The sequence below is a fragment of the Leucoraja erinacea genome, chromosome 8, assembly GCF_028641065.1.
Source record: "Leucoraja erinacea ecotype New England chromosome 8, Leri_hhj_1, whole genome shotgun sequence".
Taxonomy (NCBI): domain Eukaryota; kingdom Metazoa; phylum Chordata; class Chondrichthyes; order Rajiformes; family Rajidae; genus Leucoraja; species Leucoraja erinaceus.
The window spans coordinates 3,728,415-3,743,268 of NC_073384.1; the positions used below are offsets into that span (position 1 = coordinate 3,728,415).

Genomic DNA, 14,854 nt, shown 5'->3' on the forward strand with positions numbered 1-14,854 from the left:
TTTTCTTCTCCTTCACTTGCCACTGGTTTGATTGGTTTGGTCATGTCAGCTATCAATAAAAGTTGCTGCAGAACAATCTGACAGAGTTTTTTATTTCATGTTCGTTTGTGGAGAATCTTGTTATGCAGGCAATGTCTGGATTGACAGGGACTTAACAGCAGGTGTGTGAAAGCAGGCAGGTGTGAAAGGACCTTGCATCAAATATTCGGTACGTCAGAGAGGATTCTCTTGAACGTCTACCGGTGTACAGTAGAGAGCACATCGAAGGGATCTACAGGAGTCGCTGCCTCAAAAAAGCAGCCAGCATCATCAGAGACCCACACCACCCTGGTCACACACTCATCTCACCCCTGCCATCAGGAGGAAGGTACAGGAGCCTGAAAACTGTAACGTCCAGGTTCAGGAACAGCTTCTTCCCTACAGCCATCAGGCTATAAAACACAACAACCTCAAATAAGCTCTGACCTACTTTGACTTGGGGACATAGGCTTTGGCTTATTGTCAGTTTGCTTTTATGTGTGTGTGGATATTTTCTCCGTGGATTGTCACCTTGTCGTGGTGGAGAAGCTCGTGTGGTCCTGAGATCCTGAGAGCGATGCCGTCTGGAGCTGTGCTCCCGGTAGGGCCACCCATGGCAGTAAGGTCAAGGGGAAGGTCTCTGACAAAGAGCCAATCCAACCAAGACCTCAACGGTGGAACAGGCGGAGGACGATGGCTGACCTTAGTGGAGCTAACGTCACAACGGCTGGGATGCAGGAAGATTGTTCCCGATGTTAGGGAAGTCCAGGACAAGGGGTCACAGCTTAAGGATAAAGGGGAAATCCTTTAAAACCGAGATGAGAAGAACTTTTTTACACGCGCAGAGAGTGGTGAATCTCTGGAACTCTCTGCCACAGAGGGTAGTTGAGGCCAGTTCATTGGCTATATTTAAGAGGGAGTTAGATGTGGCCCTTGTGGCTAAGGGGATCAGGGGGTATGGAGAGAAGGCAGGTACGGGATACTGAGTTGGATGATCAGCCATGATCATATTGAATGGCGGTGCAGGCTCGAAGGGCCGAATGGCCTACTCCTGCACCTAATTTCTATGTTTCTATGTTTCTATGAAGGCGGATGAAGGCTGCGGCAGAAAAGGGTCTCCGGTCGTCTTGGACTCCGTGCCACTGGATCCTGACCCAGATCTGTCAAGGACCGTGGGGCGGCTGTCTGTGCACCAGTCTCCCACGTTAAACAAAGTCACGCACAGGCGTCCTCCATGAGAGGACAGTCACACTCATTTCGAGTGACGGCCGATGATGATGATGATGATGATATATATATATAATGCAGAGACAGAGCCCCACAAACGTTCCTTGGTACACGTGACAATAAACTAAATTGTGATCTAAACCGCAGTAGCTCAATCGAACATATTCTGTTGTGTTGCTGCAACTAGGAGTTTCATTTGACTATACAACACTCTCGACTCTTAACTTGATGTTATATCTATCACTAAATATAGATGTGGCCCCTCTCTACCAAAGTCACCCCCTACAGGTCAAGCCTTCAAAACAGTCCTGGGGCATAGATGGTCACGGTGGCACAGCGGTAGAGTTACTGCCTTACAGCGAATGCAGCGCCGGAGACCCGGGTTCGATCCCGACTACGGGTGCTGTCCGTACGGAGTTTGTACGTTCTCCTTGTGACCTGCGTAGATTTTCTCCAGGATCTTCGGTTTCCTCCCACACTCCAAAGACGTACAGGTCTGTAGGCTAATCGGCTTGGTAAATGTAAAAATTGTCCCTAATGGGTGTAGGATAGTGTTAATGTTGGGGAATCGCTGGTCGGCGTGGACTCGGTGGGCCAAAGGGCTGGTTTCTGCGCTGTATCTCTAAACTAAACTAAACTAAACTAAACTAAACTAAACTAAACCTAGAAGAGGTGTCTGCAGTTCCATCTTACACACTGTGCATCTACCCGAATAATTCCTCATCTATATCAGGAGAGGAATACTGCCATACTTATTAGCTATAGCCATGAGATATAATTCAAGACCCACCAATGTAGCTAACTCTTAAACGCACTGCAAAATGGTGTAAGCAGGCTACGCAGTGCCAAGTACTTACACATGGGCAATAAATCCCGACCTTCCAACTGATGCCGAGATCCAAAATATGAACAACAACATTTAAAATAACTTGCTTTAGCCATGGAGATTTCAAGCACTAATAACATGCCGTGTTCTCAAGGCGATGAACTATAGGTAGGTGCATTTTGGCATTCTGTGTCTATCTTTGGAGTAAACCAGCATCTTACAACTGAAAAGAAGGGTCTCGACCCGAAACGTCACCTATTCCTTCGCTCCATAGATGCTGCCTCACCCGCTGAGTTTCTCCAGCATTTTTGTCTACCTTTGATTTTTCCAGCATCTGGAGTTCTTTCTGAAACATCTTACAACTATAGGGAGCTGGATAGATTTCAAATAAAAGTAGAAAATGCTGGAAACTTTTAACAGGTCAGGCAAATAACCACGGACAGAGAAATAGTGCTAACCTTTCAGGTCAAAGATATTACAATAGACAATAGACAACAGACAATAGGTGCAGGAGTAGGCCATTTGGCCCTTCGAGCCAGTACCGCCATTTAATGTGATCATGGCTGATCATCCCCAATCAGTACCCCGTTCCTGCCTTCTCCCCATATCCCCTGACTCCGCTATTTTTAAGAGCCCTATCTAGCTCTCTCTTGAAAGCATCCAGAGAACCGGCTTCCACCGAGGCAGAGAATCCCACAGACTCACCACTCTCTGTGAGAAAAAGTGTTTCCTCGTCTCCGTTCTAAATGGCTTACTCCTTACTTTTACACTGTGGCCCCTGGTTCTGGACTCCCCCAACATTGGGAACATGGTTCCTGCCTCTACTGTGTCCAAGCCCTTAACAATCTTATATGTTTCAATGAGATCCCCTCTCATCCTTCTAAAGTCCAGAGTGTACAAGCCCAGCTGCTCCATTCTCTCAGCATATGACAGTCCCGCCATCCCGGGAATTAACCTGGTAAACCTACGCTGCACTCCCTCAATAGCAAGAATGTCCTTCCTCAAATTAGGGGACCAAAACTGCACACAATACTCCAGGGTGTGGTCTCACTAGGGCCCTGTACAACTGCAGAAGGATTACATCCTCGCAGGTTCCATAGGTTAGTTTAACCCCAGCATAAGTCATTGGCCTATGTCATAAGTCCTTAAAGGTGAACTTCCTTTCTCCATCTACACCCTGGTCTATTGTTTCCAGCATTTCTCCTGGATATTTTAGATTATTAGCACATGTAGCATTTTTTTGCATTTGTATTATTTGAACTACTATGCATTTGAAACCAAAAAATCTAATGTTTGTGATGAAATTAGGTTTACTTCCTGACCTACCTGTGGGAAAAAGATGAAGCATTTTCTCCTTGTAGATCTTAAGGTCGCTCTCCAAGAAAACGCAGAAGATAATACGATCGACCTGGAAATAAGAATAGTCGGTTCAACATAATGTTCCACAGGAATTAGTCATAGAGAGACACAGCGTGGAAACAGGCCCTTTGGCTCAACTTGCCCACACTGGCCAAACTTACCCACACCGGCCAACATGTCCCAGCCAGACTAGTCCTACCTGCCTGCGTTTGGTCCATATCCCTCCAAACCAGTCCTATGCATGTACCTGTCTAACTGCTTCTCAAGCCCAAGTCAAGTCAAGTCAAGTGAGTTTATTGTCCTGTGTCCCTGATAGGACAATTCAATTCTTGCTTTGCTTCAGCACACAGAACATAGGCATTTACTACAAAACAGATCAGTGTGTCCATATACCGTAATACACCATAGTCCCAGCTACATAAGGTCATAAGTGATAATCAGCAGAATTGGGCCATTCGGTCCATCAAGTCTTCTCCGCCATTCAATCATGGCTGGTCTATCTCTCCCTCCTAAACCCATTCTTCTGCCATCTCCCCATCACCCCTGACACCCGTACGAATCAAGAATCTATCTCTCTGCAAACGTCGGAAGCCCACTGTAAACGTTCTCTCCAAAAGTCAGAATGGATGAGATGATCTAAAGAGCATGATTATCTAAGGTAGACAAAAGTGCTGGAGAAACTCAGTGGGTGCAGCAGCATCTATGGAGCGAAGGAAATAGGCAACGTTTCGGCCCGAAACATTGCCTATTTCCTTTGCTCCATAGATGCTGCTGCACCCGCTGAGTTTCTCCAGCACTTTTGTCTTCCTTCGATTTTCCAGCATCTGCAGTTCCTTCTTAAACAGCATGATTATTTTATTTAGAAGATTTAGAAGATTATTTAGAAGATTGAGGGGGGATCTTATAGAAACTTACAAAATTCTTAAGGGGTTGGACAGGCTAGATGCAGGAAGATGGTTCCCGATGTTGGGGAAGTCCATGCCAAGGGGTCACAGTTTAAGGATAAGGGGGAAATCTTTTAGGACTGAGATGAGAAAAACATGTTTTACACAGGGAGTGGTGAATCTCTGGAACTCTCTGCCACAGAAGGTGGTTGAGGCCACAGTTCATTGGCTATATTTAAGAGGGAGTTAGATGTGGCACTTGCGGCTAAAGGGATCAGGGGGTATGGAGAGAAGGCAGGTACCGGATACTGAGTTGGATGATCAGCCATGATCATATTGAATGGCGGTGCAGGCTCGAAGGGCCGAATGGCCTACTCCTACACTTATTTTCTATGTTTCTATGTTTCTATTATCTAGTACATCCATCGATCATTCCAACACCAATATTAGTTGCAGGGTTTGTATCTAATCGCAAAGTATATGATCATTAAAAAAAAAATCACATCTAACTGAATGCAATTAATTCAGGATAGCTATCGTATGTTCAGGTAAACATTGCACAAACATCTTGTAAAAATGATTACAACCATCAATTTTAGGCAAACATAGATGGTATTACATGTCTATGAAATGTTAACTCACTGTCACGAACTACACACAAAATATTTATTGTTTAGTGTAAGTTAATTTTGGGAGCACAGTTAAATAAAACAGCAGGGTAGAGACATAGAAACATAGAAAATGGGTGGAGGAGTAGGCCATTCGGCCCATCGGCTGTACAAATGTTGTAGTATCGAGATGTTGCAGTGTAGGTGTATCGCTGAGTATCAGAAGCAGAGACAGCAGGGGGGCGAGTCGATGAACACAGTCTCTTGCCCAGAGTCGGGGAATCGAGGACCAGAGGACACAGGTTTAAGGTGAAGGGGAAAAGATTTAATAGGAATCTGAGGGGTAACCTTTTCACACAAAGCCTGGTGGGTGTATGGAACAAGCTGCCAGAGGAGGCAGTTGAGGCTGGGACTAGCCCAATGCTTAAGAAACAGTTAGACAGGTACATGGATAGGACAGGTTTGATAATAGACAATAGGTGCAGGAGGAGGCCATTCAGCCCTTCGAGCCAGCACCGCCATTCAATGTGATCATGGCTGATCATCCTCCATCAGTGCCCCGTTCCTGCCTTCTCCACATATCCCCTGACTCCGCTATCTTTAAGAGCCCTATCCAGCTCTCTCTTGAAAGCATCCAGAGAACCGGCCTCCACCGCCCTCTGAGGCAGAGAATTCCACAGACTCGCCACTCTCTGTGAGAAAAAGTGTTTCCGTTCTAAATGGCTTATTCCTTATTCTTAAACTGTGGCCCCTGGTTCTGGACTCCCCCAACATCGGGAACATGTTTGGAGGGATATGGACCAAACGCGGGTAGGTGGGACTAGTGTAGGTGGGTCATGTTGGCCGGTGTGGACAAGTTGGACCGAAGGGCTCGTTTCCATGCTGTATGACTCTATGACTAGGCCATTTGGCCTGTCGAGCCGATACTATCGTCCATAAGATCTTCCACCTCAACACCATCTCATATAATTCCATACTCTTTTATTCCCTTTGACTCAAAACATCTATCAGTGTTGGTCTTGGATGGACTTACAGCTTAATAATGCCAGCAGGCTGGGAATCGAGTTTTCATATGATTTACAATTAATCGAGAGTGGACATTTGTAACTGGGACAATTGTGAACGTTACATTACAGCCCTTGTCCGTCCTAGTGGCATTCATAATGGCAGCTACCTGCTGATGCTGCCACACTGAAGCTTAGGAGCGAGGAGGTTCTGCCTGGGATTTGTTAGCAACAAGGTTCACTCCTATGAGGCCTATGTGGAAAAGGGTGCTGCAATGGTGCCTATTCTGGCCAGGTACGGGGGGGAGGAAACAGACCAACCTACCAACCCGCAAATCATAAGGTCATGAGGAATAGGAGCAGTATTAGGCCATTCGGCCCATCAAATCCACTCCGCCATTCAATCATGGCTGATCTATCTCTCCCTCCTAACCCCATTCTCCTGCCTTCTCCCCATAACCATATAATAACCATATAACCATATAACAATTACAGCACGGAAACAGGCCATCTCGACCCTTCTAGTCCGTGCCGAACACATAATCTCCCTAGTCCCATATACCTGCGCCCAGACCATAACCCTCCATTCCCTTCCCATCCATATAACTATCCAATTTATTTTTAAATGATAAAAACGAACCTGCCTCCACCACCTTCACTGGAAGCTCATTCCACACATAACCCCTGACTCCCGTATTAATCGAGAATCTATCCTTCTCTGCCTCAAGAAATAACCACTGACGTGCTCTCAATAGCCTTCCGTGGCAAAGAATTCCACAGATTCACCACCCTCTGACTAAAGAGTCTATAGGATGTAGGAGGAAACCGGAGCACCCGGAGCAAATCATGGAAACATGGAAGAATAGAAAATAGGTGCAGGAGGAGGACATTTGACCCTTGGAGCCAGCACCGCCATTCATTGTGATCATGGCTGATCATCCACAATCAGTAACCCGTGCCTACCTTCTCCCCATATCCTTTGATTCCACTAGTCCCTGGAGCTCTATCTAACTCTCTTTTAAATTCATCCAGTGGATTGGCCTCTACTGCCTTCTGTGGCACAAAATTCCACAACTCTCTGCATGAAAAAGTTTTTTCTTATCTCAGTTTTAAATGGACTGTGGCCCCTGGTTCTGGACTCCCCCAACATTGGGAACATTTTTCCTGCATCCAGCTTGTCCAGTCCTTTTATAATCTTATACGTTTCTATAAGACTACCTCTCATCCTTCCAAACTCCAGTGAATACAAGCCCAGTCTTTCCAATCTTTCCTCATACGTCAGTCCCGCCATCCCAGGGGTTAACTTCGTGAACCGACGCTGGCTCAATAGCAAGGATGTCCTTCCTCAAATTAGGAGACCAAAACTGCTCACAATACTCCAGATGTGGCCTCACCAGGGCCCTGTACAACTGCAGAAGGACCTCTTTACTCTGATACTCAAATCCTCTCATCATGAAGGCTAACATGCCATTAGCTTTCTTCACTGCCTGCTGTACCTGCATGTTTACTTTCAGTGACTGTTGTACAAGGCCACCCAGGTCTCGTTGCACTTCCCTTTTTTCCTAATCTGACACCATTGAGATAATAATCTGCCTCCCTGTTCTTGCCGTCAAAGTGGATAACCTCACATCTATCTACATTATACTGCATCTGCCACACATCTGCCCACTCACTCAACCTGTCCAAGTCACCCTGCAACCTCCTAGCATCCTCTTTGCAGTTAACACTGCCACCCAGCTTTGTGTCATCGGTAAATTTGCTAGTGTTACTTTTCATCCCATCATCTATATCATTAATATATATTGTAAACAGTTGCGCCCCCAACACCGAGCCTTACGGCACTCCACTCACCACTGCCTGCCATTCTGACAGGGACCCGTTTATTCCTACTCTTTGTCTCCTGTCTGCCAACCAATTCTCTATCCATGTCAATACCCTACCCCCAATACCATGTGCTCTAATTTTGCCCACCAATCTTCAGTGTGGGACCTTATGAAAATGCTTTCTGAAAGTCCAGATACACTACATCCACTGGCTCTCCTTCATCCATTTTACTTGTCACATCCTCAAAAAATTCCAGAAGATTTCTCAAGCAGGATTTCCCCTTTATGAATCCATGCTGACGTGGACCGATCCTTTTACTGCTATCCAAATACCCCATTGTTACTTCTTTAATAATTGACTCCAGCATTGTCCCCACCACCGATGTCAGGCTAACTGGTCTATAATTCCCCATTTTCTCTCTTGTTCCTTTCTTGAAAAGTGGGATAACATTAGCTACCCTCCAATCCACAGGAACTGATCCTGAATCTATAGAACACCAATGCATCCACAATTTCTAGAGCCACCTCCTTGAGTACTCTGAGATGCTGACCATCAGGCCATGGGGATTTATCAGCCATCAGTCCCATCAGTTGATCCAAAACTATTTCTCGCCCTCTGTCTCCCGAGATCCTCTGTCCTCCAGTACATCTGGGAGATTGTTTGTGTCTTCCTTAGTGAAGACAGAACCAAAGTTCAACTCTTCTGCCATTTCCTTGTTCCCCATAATAATTTCACCTGTCTCTGCCTTCAAGGGACCCACATTTGTCTTTACTGATCTTTTTCTCTTAACATACCTAAAGAAGCTTTTACTATCCTTTATATTCTTGACCAGTTTACCCTCGTACTTCATCTTTTCACCCTTGTATTGCCCGTTTTGTTACCTTCTGTTGTCCTTTGAAAGTTTCCCAATCCTCTGACTTCCGGCTACTCTTTGCTGTGTTATTACATCTTTTCTTTTATTTTTATTCTATCCCTAACTTCTCTTGTCAGCCACGGTTGCCTCCTACTCCCCTTAGAATCTTTCTTCCTGTTTGGAATGAAATGATCCTGCATCTTCTGGATTATGCCCAGAAATTCACGCAACTCTACCGCTGCGCCAGCGTCCCGCCTGATGCGATACTTAATATTGAAGAACGCTCTGTTCATAGAAACATAGAAACATAGAAAATAGGTGCAGGAGTAGGCTATTCGGCCCTTCGAGCCTGCACCACCATTCAATATGATCATGGCTGATCATCGTATAGGAGACTGAGTATAGGAGCAGGGAGGTTCTACTGCAGTTGTACAGGGTCTTGGTGAGACCACACCTGGAGTATTGCGTACAGTTTTGGTCTCCAAATCTGAGGAAGGACATTATTGCCATAGAGGGAGTGCAGAGAAGGTTCACCAGACTGATTCCTGGGATGTCAGGACTGTCTTATGAAGAAAGACTGGATAGACTTGGTTTATACTCTCTAGAATTTAGAAGATTGAGAGGGGTCTTATAGAAACTTACAAAATTCTTAAGGGGTTGGGCAGGCTAGATGCAGGAAGATTGTTCCCGATGTTGGGGAAGTCCAGGACAAGGGGTCACAGCTTAAGGATAAGGGGGAAATCCTTTAAAACCGAGATGAGAAGAACTTTTTTCACACAGAGAGTGGTGAATCTCTGGAACTCTCTGCCACAGAGGATAGTTGAGGCCAGTTCATTGGCTATATTTAAGAGGGAGATAGATGTGGCCCTTGTGGCTAAGGGGATCAGGGGGTATGGAGAGAAGGCAGGTACGGGATACTGAGTTGGATGATCAGCCATGATCATATTGAATGGCGGTGCAGGCTCGAAGGGCCGAATGGCCTACTCCTGCACCTAATTTCTATGTTTCTATCCAACTCAGTATCCTGTACCTGCCTTCTCTCCATACCCCCTGATCCCTTTAGCCACAAGGGCCACATCTACCTCCCTCTTAAATATAGCCAACGAACTGGCCTCAACTACCTTACTCATACTGGGGATGGTCTGCTTCATGAATTTGCAAACCAATTAATTTATTTGTGGTTGAGAGCCATGCCAAAGGTCATTGTTTCCAAAGGAAATGTTTTTACAGACGAGATTGCACTTGACATGACGTGGCTCTGTAACAGTTAGTGCAACACGGACAAAGTTCCGAACGCCATTAATTTAATGAAGCCTTGTGCACCTTCCACTTGTTTTTGGCTGAATCAAGAGACTTATCATTGTAATATCGACTGGCACCCAAGGATCTGTGCCAGTGCAGGATTATACATCATCAGCACGGAACAGATGCTGCCGATTCTAATGGGGCCACTGATTGCTAATTGCAATACTTCCATTCATGTTCAGGATCAGCGAAGAACATTCCTGTTTTAAGAACCGTTTTTTTTTTTAGTATCAACACTAAAAGCATTCGGCGGATGTGGTTCAGACATGATTGGAATGAGATGAAAACGGATCGGGAGGCAGAGCAAGTCAAGTTTTTGCATATTTATCCACACAGACGGCAATAATTTAACCCTGTACTCTTGTTATGAATCATGATTTTATTCCAGACTAATTAAACCACAGACTCCATGAATGATGTTATCAGGCTTATGATGAATGATGGCAGTTCACGTCTACCAGCAACGACATGCCATTTGTTCCACCCAAGGAATTATCGACCGGAACGAGCTACATTATAAGCCCTGTCCCACTGTGCGAGTTCATTCCAAGAGCTCTCCCCGAGTTTGCCCTGATTCGAACTCTGAGATTTACGGTAACGGCCGCTCGTCGGTGCTCGGGGCTCTCGTGGACATTTTTCAACGCGTTGAAAAATGTTCACGAGTCTTCCCGTGCGTACCAGGCCGTATGACTCTCTGACTCCATAAACACAGGAGCATGTTAAATTAGGAATCATTCTTCACGCTTCCCATCTGCAAAGATCCAAGTGACCTTGTGGGGATGATACATATGAATCCAGTACGCTAGTTAGAAACCTCTTGCATGTCCGTGTGTTGAGAAGGTGATTTAGTGACCCCGTCTAGTGGACTGGACAAGCTAGATGCAGGAAAAATGTTCCCAATGTTGGGCGAGTCCAGAACCAGGGGCCACACAGTCTTAGAATAAAGGGGAGGTCATTTAAGACTGAGGTGAGGAAAAACTTTTTCTCCCAGAGAGTTGTGAATTTATGGAATTCCCTGCCACAGAGGGCAGTGGAGGCCAAATCACTGGATGGATTTAAGAAAGAATTAGATAGAGCTCTAGGGGGTAGTGGAGTCAAGGGATATGGGGAGAAGGCAGGCACGGGTTATTGATAGGGGACGATCAGCCATGATCACAATGAATGGCGGTGCTGGCTCAAAGGGCCGAATGGCCTCCTCCTGCACCTTATTTTCTATGTTTCTATGTCCTGACCCAAAACATCGCCTATCCATGTTCTCCAGAGATGTTGCCTGACCCGCTGAGTTACTCCAGCAATGTGTGTCCTTCGGTGTTTGGGAGTGAGATCGTTTATCTGTTATGGCAGGATGATGAAAGACTGGGTCGACTGGGCTTGTATTCACTGGAATTTAGGATGAGAGGGGATCTTATAGAAACATATACAATTCTTAAAGGATTGAACAGGCTAGAAGCAGGAAAAATGTTCCCCATGTTTGGATAGTCCAGAACCAGGGGTCACACAGTTTAAGAATAAGGGGTCGGCCATTTAGGACTGAGATGAGGAAAAACTTCTTCACCCAGAGAGTTGTGAATCTGTGGAATTCTCTGCCACAGAAGGCAATGGAGGCCAATTCACTGGACGTTTTCAAGAGAGAGTTAGATTTAGCTCTTAGGGCTAACGGAATCAAGGGACATGGGGAAAATGCAGGAACGGGGTACTGATCAGCCATGATCATATTGAATGCCGGTGCTGGCTCGAAGGGCCGAATGGCCTACTCCTGCACCTATTTGTCTATGTTTCTGCAGGGCCAGGAGCAAAGCAACAGAAATTAGGCTTGGCAATAACAGGGACGCTATTGAGTTGTCATAATCAGTCCATAATATAACTTACAATCTTTGACAGCTTCTGATTATCACTTCAACATGTGATTAAGTTTATAGAGCCCTGTGTCATACAATGTCAAACAGGCTCTTCGGCCCAACTTGTTCCTGCCGACCAAGATGCCCCATCTACACTGGTCCCACCTGTCGCGTTAGGCCCGTATCCCTCTAAAGTCAATAGACAATAGGTGCAGGAGTAGGCCATTCGGCCCTTTGAGCCAGCACCACCATTCACTGTGATCGTGGCTGATCATCCCCAATCAGTACCCCGTTCCTGCCTTCTCCCCATATCCCCTGACTCTGCTATCTTTAAGAGCACTATCTAGTTCCCTTTTGAAAGTATCCAGAGAACCGGCCTCCACCGTCCTCTGAGGCAGAGAATTCCACAGACTCACAACTCTCTGTGTGAAAAAGTGTTTCATCATCTCTGTTCTAAATGGCTTACCCCTTATTCTTAAACTGTGGCTCCTGGTTTTGGACCCCCAACATCAGGAACATGTTTCCTGCCTCTAGCGTGTCCATACCCTTAATATTCTTATATGTTTCAATGAGATCCCCTCTCATAGAAACATAGACATAGAAACATAGAAAATAGGTGCAGGAGTAGGCCATTCGGCCCTTCGAGCCTGCACCGCCATTCAATATGATCGTGGCTGATCATCCAACTCAGTATCCTGTACCTGCCTTCTCTCCATACCCCCTGATCCCTTTAGCCACAAGGGCCACATCTAACTCCCTCTTAAATATAGCCAATGTACTGGCCTCAACTACCTTCTGTGGCAGAGAATTCCAGAGATTCACCACTCTCTGTGTGAAAAATGTTTTTCTCATCTCGGTCTTCCCCAACATCGGGAACCCCCCTCAATCTTCTAAATTCTAGCGAGTACAAGCCGAGTCTATCCAGTCTTTCTTCATATGAAAGTCCTAACATCCCAGGAATCGGTCTGGTGAACCTTCTCTGTACTCCCTCTATGGCAAGAATGTCTTTCCTCAGATTAGGAGACCCTGTACAACTGCAGTAGAACCTCCCTGCTCCTATACTCAAATCCTTTTGCTATGAATGCTAACATACCATTCGCTTTCTTCACTGCCTGCTGCACCTGCATGCCTACTTTCAATGACTGGTGTACAATGACACCCAGATCTCGTTGCATCTCCCCTTTTCCTAATCGGCCACCATTCAGATAATAGTCACTTTCCTGTTTTTGCCACCAAAGTGGATAACCTCACATTTATCCACATTATACTGCATCTGCCATGCATTTGCCCACTCACTCAGCCTATCCAAGCCACCTTGCAGCCTCCTAGCATCCTCCTCACAGCTAACACTGCCCCCCAGCTTCGTGCCATCCGCAAACTTGGAGATGTTGCATTCAGTTCCCTCATCCAAATCATTAATATATATTGTAAATAGCTGGGGTCCCTGCACTGAGCCTTGCAGTACCCCACTCGTCACTGCCTGCCATCTTTCTAAACTCCGGAGTGTACAAGCCCAGCCGCTCCATTCTCTCAGCATATGACAGTCCCGCCATCCCGGGAATTAAACTTGTAAACCTACGCTGCACTCCCTCAATAGCAAGAATGTTCTTCCTCAAATTAGGGGACCAAAACTGCACACAATACTCCAGGTGTAGTCTCACTAGACCTTCCCCACACAGGAACTTGTCCAAATGTACTTGAAATGTCTCAACTATCTCCTCAGGCAGCCCATTGCATGTATCCACCATACTCCTTTTGAAAACGTTGCGCCTCAGGTTCCTATTAAGTATTTCTCCACTCACCTTAAACCCATGCCCTCCGAACCTTGATTCCCCGAGTCTGATCAGATTAGTTTAGTGTAGTTTAGTTTAGACTATTGTCACGTGTACCGAGGTACAGTGAAAAGCTTTTGTTGCGTGCTAACCAGTCAGCGGAAAGAAAATACACGATTACAATCGAGCCCGTCCACAGTGTACAGATACATGGTAAGGTCTGTAGGGGAGAGATTTTAAAATGTGTGGAGCGATTGCAGATCCACTCTGTGACTAGCGCTCAAATAGTCGCCGGGGTTGGGCACCATCTTGCATTGCATATCGAGTGCCTCGCGAGGTGACCCAGCGCGCGGACCGGGCTCGACCTTGAAAACGGCGTCGAAACCTAGCGCCTCTTGCATGCGGTTTAGAGAGAGATACAGCGCGGAAACAGGCCCTTCTGCCAAATGGGTCCGCGCCGACCAGCGATCCCCGCACACTAACACTATCCTACATACACTGGGGACGATTTTTACATTTACCAAGCCAATTAACCTACAAACCTGCACGTCTTTGGAGTGTGGGAGGAAACCGAAGATCTCGGAGAAAACCCACGCAGGTCACGGGGAGAGCGTGCAAACTCTGTGCAGACAGCAACCATAGTTGGGATCGAAATCGGGAGTCCGGCGCTGCATTCGCTGTAAGGCAGCAACTCTACCGCTGCGCCACCGTGGCCGCAGTCTCTAGTGGATTATATCTGTTCACTTTTCTAATCGGAATTGTGCTCAGGTACGCCAATTCTTTATTGAACTGCCTGGAAAAAAAATCACTGTGCATTCGTACATGTGGCATTAAGCACCATTGGACCATTGAACAAGGCTAGGGTATAAAGAAGGGCCTCGACCCAAAACTTCACCAATCCCTTTTCTCTAGGGATGCTGCCTGACCCGCTGAGTTACTCCAGCTTTTTGTGTCTATCTTCAGTTTAAACCAACATCTGCAGTTACTTCCTGTACATGATTTCCTCTAAGAATATTTTCCTCTAATGAAATAAGCAATGTTGTTTAAGTGTCCCCGCATAATGAGAAGGAGAAGTGCTGGAATCCTCATTGGTCATTTTCACTGTGCCCATTTCAACCGTTCGTATCCACAAGGTTCCTTCTTACACACACACTCACACACACACACACACTCACACACTCACACACTCACCACACACACACACACACACACACACACACACACACACACACACACACCCACACACACACACACACACCCACACTCACACACACACACACACACACACACACACACACACACACACACACACGCACACACACTCACACACACACAC

At 46.1% G+C, this 14,854-nt stretch overlaps 1 protein-coding gene across 1 annotated transcript in view; it reads right to left on the bottom strand.

The window, feature by feature from the left end:
• Positions 1-14,854, bottom strand: part of macrod2 (mono-ADP ribosylhydrolase 2) — a 1,271,393-nt gene that overhangs the window by 67,959 nt on the left and 1,188,580 nt on the right. The window contains exon 10 of the mRNA XM_055638840.1: positions 3,398-3,479. Within this exon, the coding sequence (XP_055494815.1) occupies positions 3,398-3,479 (82 nt within the window). The remainder of the gene's footprint in view (positions 1-3,397; positions 3,480-14,854) is intronic.